Source organism: Populus alba, chromosome 7 (genome assembly GCF_005239225.2).
Source record: "Populus alba chromosome 7, ASM523922v2, whole genome shotgun sequence".
Lineage (NCBI taxonomy): Eukaryota > Viridiplantae > Streptophyta > Magnoliopsida > Malpighiales > Salicaceae > Populus > Populus alba.
The window spans coordinates 852,531-871,272 of NC_133290.1; the positions used below are offsets into that span (position 1 = coordinate 852,531).

Genomic DNA, 18,742 nt, shown 5'->3' on the forward strand with positions numbered 1-18,742 from the left:
AATTATTTTTCATAACTCGAAGTCAAGATTATACTTTTCTCCAATTTTCATATTTTCAATGATTTTACGTAACAAGATATTGATTGAACATATAGATTTAAGCAGAAAAATCCAAAGGGATTTGAAATTCCTAGCCACTTCTTCTGTCTTATATGTACAATTATTTTTTTACACTAAGCTAATTATTATTTTGTTTTTTGTCGTAACTTAGATGCTTTTTACACCATCACCACAGTAGTTTTTGTGTTGGAATTATCGTAATATAGTTTGTTTATATTTTTTTTAAAAAGTGTTTTTTAAAATAATTATTTTTTTATTTTAAATAATATTTTTTAGTGTTTTTTTTATTATTTTGATATATTAATATCAAAAATAAATTTTAAAAAATAAAAAATATATATTTTAATATATTTATAAATAAAAAATATTTTAAAAAATAATCACAATCATATTAGACGTATGTGATTTTCAGGTGAGCTGCGCTAGACCTAACAACTTTGAGCTCAGCCAAACATATACGGGTTGGCAAGCTGCCAGACACCTTTAGGCTCATCCAAGTGTTGAGTCTATATATATATGGATTTGATAAGCTATTAAACATGTTATCATTGGGTTTAGCTAAGCACCGAGTTCAAGTACATAAGACTCTGGTAATCTTGTTAAGCTTCATTTTGAACTACGAGATTATGATGAGTTAAAAATATTTTTATTCTAACGAGTCAAAGTTATTTTCTCTCTTTGACGCATAATAGGTTTTGATGCTATCTAAAAAAGATGATATTTTAGCTCTTCCTTTGAAGATATTGCATCTTTAACATCTTAGGAAAACTAGTTATAAAAGACAACTCTAAGTTCTTAATTTAAATTTTAAACCAAAATTTTAAACATAACTCTTGTCTTTCTTCAAATATTTCTCTATCAAAAAATAAAAAAAACATAGTATTTATAATAATTATCTCAATCTCAAGCAAAAGTCTAATCAGGAGATTATTATAACATGGCTTAATTTGTTTTTAAAAAATAAAAGATGGGCACTTCTCTTGCCGAAAAATTGGTGGATTGTGCTAAGGCCATTGATATTATGCTCATGAAGGAGATCTTGGCTGCCAACGAGTCCTTATCAAAATCAACAAAATCATAGACCGTTAATACCTTCCTGCTCAGTTTTGCGTGACAACACAGAATACCAATTAATTTTCTCCTTTCATGTGGTTTACTTATTTACAACCAAAAAACCCGTGAAGGATCCACCTTACTGAGTTCAGTGTTGCGATAAATTTCGTGCAAGACCACACTTGTTTTAATGATATCATCGAGCAGTCACCTGGCCCGGCATCATTCCGGTTGACCTCTGCCGGACCGCTCTTGTCCGTAGATGCTGACCATACCCAACAAACACTTGACAATCTTCACGAAGCAGCCAAAAAGTTTGATATTGATTTTGAAGTGAGACGTTTGGCTGCTAATGGTGCTGCTGATACTGTTGATTATGTTCTCAAACTCACAAGAGCAAGTGAGGATGAGACGGCTGTGGTGAGAAGGGAATTTCAACTCCACAAATCGCTCACACTAGCAGGTGCAATAGAGAAGGTTTTATCAAAATTGAAAGAACTGAAACTGGAGATTCAAGATTTCTTGGAATGTTTTTGCATGTCGTTCCTCTATTACTCCATTGTTTTTGACTCCCTATACAAGGACAATCTCGAAGCTATCATCAATGCAAACCGCTGCAAGGTGTTGTGGGATATGTTCTTCTTTAGGAGTCAAATTTGTAATATATTAGCTCAGGGAGGCACAGACCAGATTGAGCGGCATGCATGAGACATTCGCTCATTGGCAAGACCGACGTTCACGACGGATTTTTCAGGGTTCACATGCCTGAGTACAGGTTGGAAGAAAAGGATCGGAATCCAGTCCTACGCAGGAAGGGAATCCCCTTGATTTTCAGCTCAGCTAGGAAACCTGATCCTACTCAGCTCAATAGCGGTGAATAATCTCATTAGCATTGTTTTTTTCAATAATTTCTATTCATCAAGTAGTTATTCTAACATGTTGAGGGTGATATCTCTATCATGCAGAGTCAAATATGAACACCTGTAATTGTGGGGGTAGATATAGACAATTATGATAAACTCCATGAAAACCAGCCTCATGATCCTCACATAATTATAGAAGAAATTATGTGGTCTAGAAAGGTATATCCATTGTATCTTTCTCTTAAGTTCAAAAAACAAAGAAAAATAAATTAAATAGGATGGTAAAACACACACAAACATCATTTCAATTAGTTCTGTAAGACGCTATGAAAGAACAAGCAACACAAATCACTATATATAATTTGACAAGCACCATCAATTATCTTCATAGCCTCTTTTTATTTTTCATCGTCTACCAGAATCAATAAACACTATCACTTGCCTTCAAATTCTAGGGTAGGAAATCAACGGTCATTGTTTTTTCACCTTTTATTTTATTTTTATATTTGTTTTTGTTTTTTATTTTAATTCTAGACAGAACAATTTATTTCTTTTAAGGGTAATAATGTAAATTTATGATACCATAAAAAAATAAAATACTCATTTTGTCTCTAATCAATTAAAAAATACCAAAATATTCCCAAGACGATTCTATCATCAACCAAGCATTGGCCTATTAGTGAAGGTGAAAACACTATTCCATTTAAGTGAATGTTTCTAGGCCATGTTTGTTTCCTGGAAAGTAGTTTCCGGGAAACCATTTTCCAAACTTTCCTGTATTTGTTTGTCATTAGGAAAGTTGGTCAACGGAAAATACTTTCTAGTCAACGAAAACACGGAAAAATACTCCCGGCCAATTTCAGTCAAAGAAAAATTTGGTTTGGTTTTCAGGAAAGTGTTTTCCCTTTAGCTGTGTTTGTTTTCCGGAAAGTGGTTTCCGGGAAATCACTTTCTAAACTTTCTTGTGTTTGTTTGCCATTAGGAAAGTTGGTCAATGGAAAACACTTTTCAGTAAAAGAAAAATTTGGCTTGATTTTCAAGAAAGTGTTTTCCTGAAAAATTTGGAGGGAAAACACTTTCTGGAAGTTGTGAAAAATTTAGAAATATCATTATTTGCTGATTATATCAAATTTAATCCTCAAACTTTTGATTGCTATATATATTTTGTTTTGAATATTTATTTTTCAATTTCATCTCTTAAAATTTTAGTTTTATATTAACTTTGGTCCTTATTTTTATAATTGTTATTTGCTTTTTCCTTATCATTTTTTTATTGAAATTTTTTATCTATCAAATTTGATCCTCATTCTTTTTATTGTTACTTAATTTATTTGAGATAATTTATGAAATTTTGATTATTATTATTTTAATTTCTTCATCTTTTATTTTTTTTTTAATTTTTTAGATTTGATCTGTATTATTTTTATTATTATTTATTTTATTTGAGATAATTTATGAAATTATATTTTGTTTTCAATTTCATTCTCATTCAACTTTTTAATTTGTAAGATTTGTTCCTCATTATTTTAATAAACTTGAGAAAAATAAAATATTAATAAGTTATTTTCCAGCTCATTTTTCATGACATAACCAAACACTAGAAAATGTTTTCCAACTTATTTTCCATTACACTACCAAATATCAGAAAATACTTTCTCGGAATTCACTTTTTCCGGAATTCACTTTTCAAAAAAAAACTATTTTCCAGCAAACAAACGGGCCCTAGGTAAACAATGTTTTCACCTTCTCCTCCATTTTTTTATTTTTATTTTTATTTTGTTTGTGAGTTTTTTTTTTCATTTTTAAAATCTGATTTAAAAAAAAAATTATAACAAAAATTATTTAATAAATTAAAAAAATCTTTCAATTTGATTAATTTTGAGTTTAGTGTCTCGTCAAGTGACTGGATCATATTTTTATTCTTACAGCCTTGAAGTGGAAGAAGCCCCGGCTGACTAAGTCAATGAAAAGAGACTCAAGCAACGTACTGAATTTATTTTTTTCCATGAAGAAGAATCAGTGCGATTTCCCCATATAATTTTGTAGAACATGTTTATCTTTAACATTTTCTTTTTAAATTAAGCTCAGAAAAGAAAGTGTCATATTTCTATTATGACAATCGCGGTTGAATTAACCAATCCTGCGTAATAAGCATACATGCATTAACTAATCCTCACCGTTTCTATAAAAGTTGAATTACAATCGCGGTTGCCCTACAATAACACAGGAGGAGGAGTAAACTGTCAAATTTTGCAATTCAGAACCACCTAGAGGCAATCGGCAGACCGCAATAGCAATCAAGGAAATGATGTAGACTGCCCATATAGCACATTTGATGCCAAGAGGGAATGGAGTTGCTATGGCGAAGAAAAACGTTGTGGCCGCTAGGAAGAACGCAACTTTCTCCAGCACTTTGGATGCAGTCGGAATCTTTTTTCCAATAAACGGTAAGACGAATAGAGAAGCAAAGATAGCTACAACCTTAAAAACAACCACTCTAAATACAACCTAGGACCGTAGAATTTTGCAATTCAGAACCACCTAGAGGCAAGTGCAGAAGACAATAGTGATCAAGGAAATGATGTAGACTGCCCATATAGCACATTTGATGCCAAGAGGGAATGGAGTTGCTATGGCGAAGAAAAACGTTGTGGCCGCTACGAAGAACGCAACTTTCTCCAGCACCTTGGATGCAGTCGGAATCTTTTTAGTAGGGCAAAAAAAATATATGCTAGGGCAGCTGCTCCAAGAAGAGTTTTGTTAGTTTAGCATTAGAGCTCTTGAGCCAAGAAGATGAGAGAAAAAATAGTTTAAAGGGATGGTAGAGAATGGGAGACACAGAAACAGCTCCCACGTTCTCCTCATACCTTACTTTCTTTATATAATAATACTTCCTTTCCCTCCCCCCTCCCTCCCCTCTCACACACTCACACATACAAGTACAGGCCCTCCCAATTGACAAAATGTTGTCTATTTCTCCAAGGAATTCTCAAGATTGCCCAATCAAAATTCACACCACATTGTGGTTCCCCTTGTCCTTATTGCTAGCATTTGTTTGTTCACCATATAACTCTCTATATATATCGTCCCAGACTGAATTATAGTCCATCACAATTCACAAGACTCCCTCAAATCTCTCAGTATCTGCTTCTTGTCTGTTCAACATATAACTCTCAAAATCATGGGTAAGTGATCGTTTCTTTTTTATATTTCCCACTTTCCTCTACGTACTCCTCCGTCATTAATTTCGGACATTCTTTTTCTTTGTTTTCTTCTTGTTGATGCTCAGGAAAGATCAAGATTGGTGCAATCAAGATGAAGATCGTGGGTAAGAAGTTTTATACTACTTTCTATCTGAATTTCTTATCTCATGACCCAACCTTACCAATACAACCACCTGATGGTATTAAGTCTGATTTACTCAGGTTTATCATGCAAGTTTTGTTGATAATTTAATTTCCAAGTATTTATTTCATGTAAGTGTATCTATGTGCCAATTAAGTCTTATTTATTTTATCATTTCTCTCTTTGGGTTGCAGAATTTCTGCTCCAACTCTTGCACCTCATAACATCACGCCTGCCATCAATACTGCCAGCTGCTCCTCCTAATATTGACGACCTGGAATCGCAATCATCGCAACCCCTTCCTTCTTCTTCTAATACCACCTCAGAATCACAATCACCAACAGGAGGGCGGCCGCCTCTTACCATCAACGAATCACAGCGAAACAATGTTCTTGACGCGAAGCCGGACTTGGAAACGGAACTAAGGAAGACACTCCTGAGTTTGTGCTTCACAGCAGCAATTCAAATCACGATTCAGTACGGACAGGCTGCTGACTCTGAAGCCCACTACCCCATCATTTTGATCTCCTTAGCTGTTGTAGCTATCTTTGCTTCTCTATTCGTCTCACCGTTTATTGGAAAAAAGATTCCGACTGCATCCAAGGTGCTGGAGAAAGTTGCGTTCTTCCTAGCGGCCACAGCGTTTTTCTTCGCAATAGCAACTCCATTCCCTCTTGGCATCAGATGTGCTATATGGGCAGTCTACATCATTTCCTTGATCGCTATTGTCTTTTGCACTTGCCTCTAGGTACCGTGGTTCTGAAATGCAAAATTCGACAGTTAATTGTGCCATAACTTCCACGGTCCTAGGTTGTTTTAGATATAAATAAAAGCACAACTCTTCACCAATCAGTTCAGTTAGATTATTTTTTAGTGCATTTCTTTTTAATTTTCGCTTTAAACTCTCCAAGTCTCTCTGTCTTTTTTATTTTTTTATGTTATTTATTTGTATTTGCAAACCAATGCAAATCAAAATGCAGCATATTATATATGGTTCCGAAAATTAGTAGCAAGGGAAAGGAACTTTAATACATGCTGGACACGAATTTAAAGACATTGCAGAAGCTATAAATTAATATATTTAATTATTTATGAACAACTTGGAACCTAGCAATTAATAGATTTGTCAATCATTGGGTTTTGCCAGCGTTACTTAATTCTTCCAAGAAGATTAATCAATCCATGTCAGAGAAACAGGCCCAACATAAAATTAATCAAAAGCCCTATGTAGGCCTACTCCATCAGATTGCCCAATCAAATCCATTCGTAGCCCACCAAAGCTTGAAGGCCCGTATCAATATTTTGTGACATTGAAATTGTTGGGTTTGTGGCGCCGAACCGTACTTTGAATTATAGTATTTTTTATAACAAAGATTTCAAGAAAGAGTTTTTAATAAAGTTCATGCAAAATTATTATGTGTTAATAATTAAATACTTTAAAAATTATAATTAAAATAAAATACAATTTTAATCACATCTCTCCACACAATCAAACGGACCCACGTCAAACAAAAATAAACACAAAAAATACATGGTATGTTTGCTATGGAAGGAAAAATACAAGTTCTTTTTCCCCATGTGCACATTGCAATTAATCCATAATCGGTGCACAATGAATGACTATGAACTATGAAGTGAAGCATATTAAAAGCATCATTTTTTTCTCGGGCCAAGCTTCGTACCTCCAAATTAACAAGCTAGGTTTTTATAAATTCAAACCAGCAGCTATTTCAGAGAGCTATTACAGTTTAAATTCGAATGAATTCAGGGAATTATGAAATATTTCTAACCCAGCAAGTGATGGTGAGGAAGAGATAGTTCTCGTTTGAATGCAAGCGCTAGAAACAAATGAAGGAGGACATCTAAGGTGTGGCAATACTTTGACGAAGTTAGAGAAAATGGAGAAGTTTGGCCCAAACGCAAAAGTTATAGCAATTAAAAATAAAATAAAAATTATTATTTTGATGTATTTTTAAGTTAAAAATATTTTAAAAAATAATTATTACCACACTCACAAACACACTATAAACATAGAGGGGAACTAAAAATATGTATAGACACCTAAAATCTATTAGTTTAATATGGCTTGAAGTCAAGTAGTTAGTTACATGTGGTATTAATATATTCATGTGAATATATGTTTATTATTAATAAAAACTTAATTTATCTTTAATATTTATATAATATTATATTAATAAATTTAATATTTAATATATGAATCTAGAGTAAAGATAAAGTTCAAGAGATAAAAATATTTTGCAAGAAAAATTATAAAATTATACTTTGATTATGTTACATGTTATCTTAATCGAGGTAACAAAAAGACAGACATTAAATCTAACATGAACTATATGAAGGTACTTAGCGATTCAGAGATGATTTATCACCCTAGATGAATTAAAAAAAAAATTCATATGTTCTCAAATAGTATTAACAATAAAATCCTTGACAAAGGTGGAAATGAGATTTTTTTAAAAATTCAAATCTTAGTCAAATGATCAATGAATATTATGTAGAGAACAAATATGATTTAACATGATAAATATGCTTCATGCTTTAATGTTTAATTATAACATTATTAATAAAAAGATATTAATTATACTGAGAAACTGGTCGCCAAAAGATTAAGTCAAACCATTAATGATTTTTTTAATATTTTGGGATCATGACATATTGCTATACAATGCATCTAATGTTTAAATATAAATTAATCAATTGTTGAATAGATAATAAATTAAATTGTTTAATTTATTTAATTCTATTCAATTAAAATTTGTATTTAGGTTAACATGTTAGAAACTTAATGAGCCACACATATATTAAGAACTATTAGTCAAAAATTAAACTGAGATAATTTAATTAAGTATGACCTGATTAAAATATATTTTAGAAATTAAGAACTATAATATAATTAATACATAGATTATATATCTACACCTAGAAAAATCAAATATGGACTTGATTAAATTAATTTCTAAAATTTTTTTGAATTAATATATGGATATTATTAAGCAGGTAAATTGATCTTTTTTTAATTTATATGAGTTTTTAGATTTTTTTTATAAATAGTATTTTGTATGATTATTTATTAAACAAAAAAAACTATATATATAAATTATCTACCGCATATCAATCTTGGACACCAATTTAAAGACATTGCAGAAGCTATAAATGAATATATTTAATTATTTATGAACACCATTGCACCTTCCATTTCATAGATTTGTCAATCATAGGGTTTTGCCAGCGTTACTTAATTCTTCCAAGAAGATTAATGAATCCAAATCAGAGACAGAGGCCCAACATAAAAGCCCTATGTAGGCCTACTCCATCAGATTGCCCAATCAAATCCATTCTTAGCCCATAAATATACCCCATCAAAGCTTGAAGGCCCGTCTCAATATTTTGTGATATTGAAATGGCTATGGAGTGTTTGGCACAGTCGTGGTTGAACTGGAATTTTAAAAAATTTTCAAATTTTTGTTTATTTTAAATTAATTTTTTTGTGTTTTTTTATTATTTTAATATGTTAATATCAAAAATATTATTTTAATAAATTTTCAAATAAAAAATACAATTTCAAACACCAAGATATGACATATCGCTTATACCGAATATGAACAGCAAATTGCGTTTTCATCACTTATAAGGAAAAATAAAAGTTATGTTTTCCCTATGCCTATGACCCTCCAGATTGCAATTAATCCATAATCGGTGCTTAGACAATGAATGATTTAATTAATAGCTACCTTCAGGTTTTTTTCGAAAAAATTAGTTAAGTGAATGCATCGCAGGTGGAACCACAAAAATAAATTATCTCAGACACGATAGAATACCTGTGCTATCCCTAATCAATTTAAAAATATCTAAAAATTCTGCAGAGATGGATTTATCTTCAACCATTATCCTATTAGTTTTTTCTTTTTCAAAAAGCAAGAAAGTGAAAACATTATTTTCAAATGTGTCAGGTGAACAATGTTTTCTTTCAAGTTTTTTTTTGGTTTATGAGTTGTTTTTTATTTCTAAAATCTGATTTAAAAAAAAAAAATCTTATAACGAAAATTATTTAATAAATTAAAAAAAAAATCTTTTTATTCAATTAATTTTGAGTTTAGTGTCTCGTCAGCTGACAGGATAATATTTTCATTCTCACAACCTTGAAGCGGAAGAAGTCCCGGCTGACTAAGGATCTATTTAATAACGCGATGAAAATCATATTTTTTAAAATTTAAAAATATTATTTTTATTAAAAATTATTATTTTATTATTTTTATATTATTTTAAAGCACGTATAAATATCAAAAATAATTTTTAAAAAATATAAATAATTTATTTTAATATATTTTTAAAAAATATTTTTAAACCACTAATATAATTTCAAACACATTCTCAATAAATAAAAAGAGACTCAAGCGACGTACTTAAATGGTAGGGGAGGTGAAAGCCTTACCAGGTTCTTCCACACTCTTGTTGAAAGCTAGCTCCATTTATTACTCAACAAAGCCTCCTTTTTTGTAATAATAATAATATAAGTTTGTAGTTTTCCTTGTAGCCACGATGTTTTTCATCACTGTTTCAATCCTCGATCTTCCCATCTGGTATCAAGGCAGCTGCATGAAAATCTCAAATCTCTTGATTAGTAACGTAAATCAATATATTTTATTTTAATTTGGATTCTCATTTAAACGAATCAGAAATAATATAATAACCCAATATTATTGGGCTTAACAAAATATTAAACCCAAATTCTATTAGACTCTATTTTGAATTATAATGGGTCAAAAATATTTTTTCTTTAACAAGTAAAAGTTATTTTCTCTCTTAGACATATGAAAGGTTTTGATGCTATCTAAAAAAGATGAAATTTTAGTCCTCCCTTGAAGATATTGCATCTTTAACATCTTAGGAAAACTAGTTATAAAAGACAACTCTAAGTTCTTAATTTAAAATTTAAACCAAAATTTTAAACGTTATTAACTCTTGTCTTTCTTCAATTTCTCCATAAAAAAAAATAGTATTTTATAATAATTATCTCAATAAAAAATATAAATTTTACAAGCTGATCATCACTATCTTGTGATCAATTATATTAATTTAATTAGATAAAATAAGAATGATTAAACTCTAAGACTGGGTCGTCATTAAAACTAAAAACTGCTAGCAAAAGTCTAATCAGGAGATTATTATAACATGGCTTAATTTGTTTTAAAAAAATAAAAGATGGGCACTAATTCTCTTGCTGAAAAATTGGTGGATTGTGCTAAGGCCATTGATATGCTCTTGAAGGAGATCCTGGCTGCCAACGAGTCCTTATCAAAATCATAGACCGTTAATACCTTCCTGCTCAGTTTTGCGTGACAACACAGAATACCAATTAATTCTCCTTTCATGTGGTTTACTTATTTTACAACCAAAAAACCCGTGAAGGATCCACCTTATTGAGTTCAGTGTTGCGATAAATTTCGTGCAAGACCACACTTGTTTTAATGATATCATCGAGCAGTCACCTGGCCCGGCATCATTCCGGTTGACCTCTGCCGGACCGCTCTTGTCCGTAGATGCTGACCATACCCAACAAACACTTGACAATCTTCACGAAGCAGCCAAAAAGTTTGATATTGATTTTGAAGTGAGACGTTTGGCTGCTAATGGTGCTGCTGATACTGTTGATTATGTTCTCAAACTCACAAGAGCAAGTGAGGATGAGACGGCTGTGGTGAGATGGGAATTTCAACTCCACAAATCGCTCACAAACATCATTTCAATTACAACTTCTTAATGTAATTAATAATATTGAAAAAAAAAAACGAAATTAAGTTCTGTAAGACGCTATGAAAGAACAAGCAACACAAATCACTATATATAATTTGACAAGCACCATCAATTATCTTCATAGCCTCTATTCAATTTTCATCATCTACCAGAATCAATAAACACTATCACTTGCGTTCAAATTCTAGAGTAGGAAATCAACGGTCGTTGTTTTTTCACCTTTTATTTTATTTTTATATTTGTTGTTGTCTTTTATTTTATTTCTAGACAGAACAATTTATTTCTTTTAAGGGTAATAATATAAATTTATGATACCATAAAAAAATAAAATACTTATTTTATCTCTAATCAATTAAAAAATACCAAAATATTCCAAAGACGATTCTATCATCAACCAAGCATTGGCCTATTAGTAAAGGTGAAAACACTGTTTCATTTAAGTGAATGTTTTCTAGGTAAACAATGTTTTCACCTTCTCTTCCATTTTTTTTATTTTTTATTTTATTTTGTTTGTGAGTTTTTTTTTTAAATCTGATTTTTTTAAAAAAAATATTATAACAAAAATTATTTAATAAATTAAAAAAAAATCTTTCAATTTGATTAATTTTGAGTTTAGTGTCTCGTCAAGTGACGGGATCATATTTTTATTCTTACAGCCTTTGAAGTGGAAGAAGCCCCGGCTGACTAAGTCAATGAAAAGAGACTCAAGCAACGTACTGAATTTATTTTTTTATCCATGAAGAAGAATCAGTGCGATTTCCCCATATAATTTTGTAGAACCAGTCAGAATCCTTCTTTTTTATTATTTGCTACGCATGCTAAGATAACGTAACCTTCACCTAATGATTTGCTCTTTTTTTTCTTTCTTTCTTATTTAAGACTTTAAGAAAATGATTAACTACCTAATGCGTTTTAGGTCTTGGTCTTCCTCTGTTAGCTTCTTAAAGTAAGCTATCGAATCCAAATATTAAATTGATATGGAAATTTCAAGGAAGCAATAGCTGAATAGAAAATGGAAATTGATGTCTAGAATGACATTTCTGGGCTGATCTTTTCAGCTTAAAATGGTCACTTGTTTCTTATGATCATCGCCCATTCACTAAAGTAAAGTCATTCAGTTCATTGACAGCCATTTGTTATTGCTTGTTGCTCAAAATGGCCACTCTTCTTCTCAACAAACTGTTAGACTCTGCTAAGGCGATTGAAGATGGTGATCTGAATCTTGCAGAGTCAGTTTTCAAGGAGATTAAATGCCTAAATGATGCGAATACCAGCACAGCAGCAAGAAAACTTGTCAGATTCTATGTTGAAGCGCTCATTCGGAGACTCTACAAACTGTATCCTCGAAATCCTACTCCATTAGCACCTTCCACGGATTCATATTACATCAGGTGCTGGCGATTTCTTCCCTTCGTATGGTTTGCAGAAAAAAGCAGCCACCATTCCATCCTTGATGCCGTTGTTGGAAAAAAGAAAGTCCATGTTATCAACTTCTCTAATATGGAATTCAATATGCTGATTCGAGATTTGATGCGTGATCTAGTGAAGCAGGTGGGCAGTGGACTGTCCTTCCAAGTAACAAATATCAGACCTAAACTGTCAAACAATGAAGAGTACCTCCAAGAAATGGATCGCGTACTAGCTGCAGAGGCTAAAACACTACGCCTGACAGATTTCAAACTAGACCATGTATTTGCCAATACTGCAGCAGGTATTGTCGAAGCCACTCTCAATCTCAAAAGAACAAGCGAGGACGAGGCTATAGTTGTGAAATGGGAGTTTGAACTTCACAAATTGATCTTAGTGCCCGGTGCACTCGAGAAAGTTCTGTCAAAACTGAAGGAACTCAGACCAGAAATCATGGTAATTGTGGAACAGGAAGCCAACCATAACAGTCCTGATATCTTGGACCGACTTGCCCAATCATTCCCATACTACTCCAGCGTATTTGACTCCGTAGAGAAAGATACGCCCGAACATGATCTCGAAAACAAGATATCGTGGGAGATGGATTTTAGGCGGCAGATCACTAATGTGGTGGCGCGAGAGGACATCCAGCATGCTGAGAGACATGAAACACAGGCTTGGTGGCGAGATCAGCTGCGTGGTTTAGGATTTCATCCTGTTCGCCAGTGGTTCAACCATGTAAGGGGTTTTCTTTTCAGTGACTCGACTCAATACACTATAGAAGGAAAGAATGGATGTCCCTTACTACGTCGATACACTGTCCCTCTAGCAATCACATCGGCATGGAAACCCGAACTTGCTCAGTCTGATGGAGGTGAACAATTTTTTTGTTTCAAAAAAATGATATCAAACACCTTACATTTCTTTACTATGATTATTATTATTGTTGTTTATTTTTCACTACAAATGAACGCAAGTTTATAAATGTCAGTTGGAAAAATATATTTGAGGTTAGCAACTATTCATTCATGTGTATTGAGTAAGGTCTTCTCTCACAGTCTCTGAAAAGCTCTTTGTTCTTGAATTTTGCATATTTTATTTATTTAATTAGAGGGAATGTGAGGTTTACGTGTGATTATTTGATCATTAAAACTCTGAAACATCCAATTCAAAAAGCTGAAGCTATTAAATAAGAGTTCAAGAATGATTATATATTGGTCTATAACATGGTGAAATGCTAATCAAGCAGGATCGGACAACAAGGAGAACGTGGGCAGTCCAGAATCCATGGTGTTAGGTCTAGAGTTCAATAATCTTAGCATAATAAAAAATGAATGCGAGGAAGAAGGTGATCCTACTATCATGAGAGAAGGAAATGTGTGGTCTCCAGAGGTACCCCATCCTGTATTTGCCTGCATGCTTTTTATCAGATTGCTATTTGTTTATAATTTATATAGATTCCTAGGGAGATCGATTAATAGGATACTCAAATCTTTAATATTTCTTTCATACATAAAGAGTTTGATTATCTATTAATTTTTCTAAATTCTTTGTTATATCCTGCTATAGTTTTTGCAATTCTCCTCGATGAATGAGATTGCTTCTGCGGTTTTTGCAGTGCCCCTCAATCAATGAGATTGCTGCTTCAGCTGAGATATTTGACATATTAGAATATGTGTGTCATGTATATAAGCTGCCCCTGGCACTAACATGGATATTGGAGCCTACCAGAAATTCTGAGGGGAAAAATGTTCTACGCGTTGAGGATACTGCTTGCTACGTCAATGATTTAGGAGCAGCAGAATTTGTTGAGATATGTGCAGAATTTGATCTTGAGGAAGGGCAAGGTGTTGCTGGAAAAGCCCTTCTATCAGATATTTATTTTGTCCCCGATGTGTCTGAACTCGATCCAGCTGATTATCCATTTGTTTATGAAGCATGGGAATTTGGCCTTCATGGTGCCGTTGCAATCAAGCTAAGAAGCACTTATAGGAGCAGTGTGGATTACATATTAGAATTTTTTCTCCCTTCAAAAATGAGAGAAATTTCAGAAAAACAACTTTTGGTGAATAAAATACTATCAACCTTGCAGAAGAGCTGCAGGAATTCATGGATAGTTTGTGGAATGGATTTAAATGTGGCTGATGTTGTCTCTGGAGTTACCGCGGCTGAGATGTCTGATATCACACTGATGCCCAATTCTGGAAGCTCTCCATCAGCTTCAAATGTTGATGGTTCAAATACAAATAATATCATGGGATGGAACATGCTTAGCCCAGTGGGTGACTTGGTGGAAATATATGAGACTGATGAAAAGGTGCCTTTCTTAGCAGCAAATTTATCCTATAATTGAGCCCAGATTAAACCTGGATGTAGTAAATTATATGTCTTTCTTGGTTGTCTCTTTACAGGAAAATGGAGAATCGAAAGCCATACTGGAACCAGCTTCAAGTGCTGACAAGGAGATGGTCAACTTAGACTGTTCCAAGGGGATCTTATCTATAAATAATGGAAACAAATCTGAGGTGTAGGAGTTCTTCAATATTGAGGTTGATGAGAATGCTGAAAAGCTCTGGATTATTATGGTGTTCTCAAGGCTGCAGCGCAGTACTAGACTGTACCTACAAAACAAGTCATGAACTCAAGAAACATCAACGTTTTATCTTCTTCTTTATTTCCTCCCACTCTCTTCTTTCTCATCTGGTTTTTCTTGTTTCATAAAGGTAAAGTTCATTGCAGTGCCACAAGAAAGATGAAGTTCATCTTGAACTCACCAATCCAAACAAACACCAAGTCATGAACTACACTGTTTTTTCCCTTTGCTATCTATTAATAACTTTGTTCTGACCATGAAAAAATAAATAATGGGATCAATAGTTTTAACTTCTTTTCTTCTTCTTCATGATGGGTAAACCATAAACTTGAGTTGCATACTTTTATACAGAATTGATATGCACAGAGTGTACAAAAAACAAATGATATGAAGATTCTACAGCACCCATTATTATATATGGCTGGCTCTCTTTCTATATCTGCACTTTTGTAATGAAGAACATAGAAAATTATGATCAGTTGAGAGAGCAAGGAAAAACAAGAGAAGAAGAACTGGCTCACCTTATTAAAACTCCTATTGAAGTGCGCAGGACAATAGCTGTGGTCGAAGGTAAATAATCTTTGATTCCAAGTTCACTCAAGAACAGGTTCTGAAACTTGACATCAGGACTGATGAACAAATAGTGGAAAGACAAGGAATTATCGCGGTTCATCTAGGCCACTCTACGGAGGAAGAAGCTAAAATGAATGAATGTATATGGTATTGCTATAAAAAATAATATTTATAATGAATGATACATGAAGATCGAACGAAAATTAATAAAAAAATCAATCCCTTTATTATTCCAACATATCCCAAGATTTATATCTCTACTGATTTTTTTACTGATTCTCGTAATATGAAAAGTTAACTTACTGAACTCTATATTCTTGGCTTTTCAAGACATTTATTGGACTTAATTTGCAGAAGAGATCTAAATTATAGATGGCTTAATTAGTGGGAGAAATATTAATTGAACTACATATCTGCAGATTCAACAAAGAACAAGAAATCATACTGGATGTAAACCTCGGAGACATAAATATTATTGTTTACATCTTAACCAACCAATGATTAATGAGTAAGTGGTCTCATACTCTAATACGAATCTTGAAAATTCAACTCCTTCAAAAACTCCCTTGTTTAGGGAGAAAAAAGTGTACACACATCATTTTTGGCTTGGTAAAACAAGTCTCTCTGGAATATACAGAACTCAATTAGTAGCCTTTGTAGAAATATTTGGTTAAATGCTACTCTTTTATTCCTTCATCAAATCAATGCAAACTGGCATCTGAAATGTCAACGAGAAGGTTCAATGACACAGAATAATATTGGAAAATCTTAAACTATTTGTATGCGCTGTGAAGTTAGCATTGTCTGGCGTGATGAGCCATTTTCTTTTGTGGAGTAACTTAAATTATTCTTTGAAATTGAATTTGTGTAGAATATTGGTGTTATGGGGTTCATCAGTAGAATAATTACAAATTATTAAATCTGTATCTATTATCAATGTAGTAAATCATATTTAGAATGTGATTTACTATTCGATTTTTCTTCCTCTGGTCTTTTACTTTTCTCAGGTTTTTGTTTTCTCTGGTTTCCTGTGTTTTTTTTGTTCCTCGTCCTCTGTTTTCTCGCGGTCTCTCCTCTGTGGATTTTCGTCCCTTGTGTTCTATGTTCTTCTGGCTTTTATAGAGCCAAATCTCCAATTCTCATCCTTATCTTCCTGGGGATGGAAATGAAGATCATCACGGTTCTTTTTCTCCGTGTTTGGGTGGAATGAAAACACCAACAGTCCTGCCATTGTTGGTAAAGATGTTTTACAAGACAATAGAATGGCTGAATGTCTCCTTGACCTAATCAGGAGGCGTGTATTCATTATATATTAACATAACGACAGCTATACATTGCTATATAATAGAAAAGATGAGGATACAATGAATTGCGTAATTATCCTACAACTATATATTAGCAATATTATAGTAACAAAAGGGATAGCAGCGTATGTTATGGAGAATCATGAGATTAGACAAAGGAATGGAACTGTGAGGAACAACTGTGGAAACATAACCAATGTGAGAAATAGGCAGAGACTGACCATTACCAACCATCACCCTTTCATTACCAGAGTAAGTAGCAGGATCATCCAAGTTTTCAGGATTATTTGTCATATGAGAGGTTGCACCAGAGTCGGGGAACCACTCAGGGTTATTCAGTTCTTGAATAGAGCAGGCAGAAAAGGCTTCAGCAAGGTGAGCCGATTGCTTCTTCTTGAGTTTCAAGAAGCTCCAACAACGTTTGGCTAGGTGTCCCTCTTTGTCACACAACTGACAGTAAACAGAGGAGGTGGGTGATGATTTCATGTTGACACAGGGTGTAGAAGACATGAAAGGCCGAGATTTCCATTTCTTGACTCCTGTCATTTTGGAAGTCTGATGTGCATAATAAACCGAATTTGAAGGCACATGATTGACAGAACGTGCAAATATCTCATGACTTAAGGCTTTGGGAACAATATCTGAGAATGATGGTAATGGAAGTTGTGACATCATGGTGGTAGAAAAAATTTTGTAGTCCGGTCCCAATGCTCGCAGATACAAGTGCACTTTGTCTGTGTCACCAATGGGACGACCAATAGCAGCCAGCTGGTCGCAAAGACCTTTAAATAATCGAGAAAACTCAGCAATGGATCGAGAGCCGCGTTGCATCAGCTGAAGTTCATTCTTGAGTTGTAATTCTCGAGTCTTTGACCTGTTAGAAAATGAGGCTTCAAGAACTTGCCAGGCCTCATAAGAATGCTGTAGTCCTAGCACCTCACTCATAGACTCGTCTGTAAGAGAAGAATAAAGTAAACTAAGCAGCATATGATCTGTATGCAACCAGGAACTGTAAGAAGGATTTGGATTTGTGACTCCATTAGAGTCTGTAACCATGAGACTTGGAGCGATGATTGTGCCATCTAAAAATCCAAACAATTCTTGATTGGTTAACAGGGGAACAAATTGATTTCTCCACAGCAGGTAATTGGAGGAAGTCAGTTTAATGGTGAGCATGTGCACCATTGTATTGAGCGGAAGAACAGGGAATGAAGGAGAAGATATGTCGGCCATGGAAATTTATAAAGCAGGCTCTGATACCATAAAGATGTTTTACAAGACAATAGAATGACTGAATGTCTCCTTGACCTAATCAGGAGGCGTGTATTCATTATATATTAACATAACGACAGCTATACATTGCTATATAATAGGAAAGATGAGGATACAATGAATTGCGTAATTATCCTACAGCTATATATTAGCAATATTATAGTAACAGAAGGGATAACAACGTATGTTATGGAGAATCATGAGATTCTCCCTTATCAGTTGGATTGTTGGTGGTGGGTTTTATCTTTAACGCCAGAGGGGGCTTAAACAAAATGTGGTTCGTGATAGGCAATCTGCTCCACAATGTGGCTTGGTTTTGGTTGCGTTGATGGAATTTGGCAGAGGCCATTTCTGTGGCTGGTCGGCTGGATTTCCCCTGCGTTTCTTGGAGAAGAGATTGAACATGGCTTCAAACGGCGTCGTTTTAGGCTGGCATGGTTATCTTTAATTTGCCCCCTAAAATTCTGATATTTTGCAATCAAGCCCTTATTTTTTAAAAT

At 33.4% G+C, this 18,742-nt stretch overlaps 2 protein-coding genes across 2 annotated transcripts; both read left to right on the forward strand.

The window, feature by feature from the left end:
- Nucleotides 1-1,027: 1,027 nt before the first annotated feature.
- Nucleotides 1,028-1,821, forward strand: LOC118032116 (DELLA protein 2-like). The gene is made up of 2 exons (XM_035036726.1): nt 1,028-1,113; nt 1,245-1,821. Exons 1-2 carry the CDS (start codon nt 1,028-1,030, stop codon nt 1,819-1,821), a joined length of 663 nt encoding a protein of 220 aa, XP_034892617.1.
- A 10,231-nt stretch (nt 1,822-12,052) lies between these two features.
- On the forward strand, nt 12,053-15,363 carry LOC118032143 (DELLA protein 2). Its single transcript, XM_035036749.2, has 4 exons — nt 12,053-13,374; nt 13,750-13,892; nt 14,119-14,817; nt 14,912-15,363. The coding sequence occupies exons 1-4, from the start codon at nt 12,249-12,251 to the stop codon at nt 15,029-15,031; spliced, it is 2,088 nt and encodes a 695-aa protein (XP_034892640.1). The 5' UTR covers nt 12,053-12,248; the 3' UTR covers nt 15,032-15,363.
- The last annotated feature ends 3,379 nt before the right edge of the window (nt 15,364-18,742 follow it).

Coding starts and splice junctions, on each gene's coding strand:
- LOC118032116 (XM_035036726.1), top strand. CDS start 1,028: ATGGGCACTTCTCTTGCCGAAAAATTGGTGGATTGTGCTAAGGCCATT. Junction 1,114..1,244: donor GAGATCTTGGCTGCCAACGA/GTCCTTATCAAA, acceptor AAACCCGTGAAG/GATCCACCTTACTGAGTTCA.
- LOC118032143 (XM_035036749.2), top strand. CDS start 12,249: ATGGCCACTCTTCTTCTCAACAAACTGTTAGACTCTGCTAAGGCGATT. Junction 13,375..13,749: donor ACTTGCTCAGTCTGATGGAG/GTGAACAATTTT, acceptor CTAATCAAGCAG/GATCGGACAACAAGGAGAAC. Junction 14,818..14,911: donor TATATGAGACTGATGAAAAG/GTGCCTTTCTTA, acceptor GTCTCTTTACAG/GAAAATGGAGAATCGAAAGC.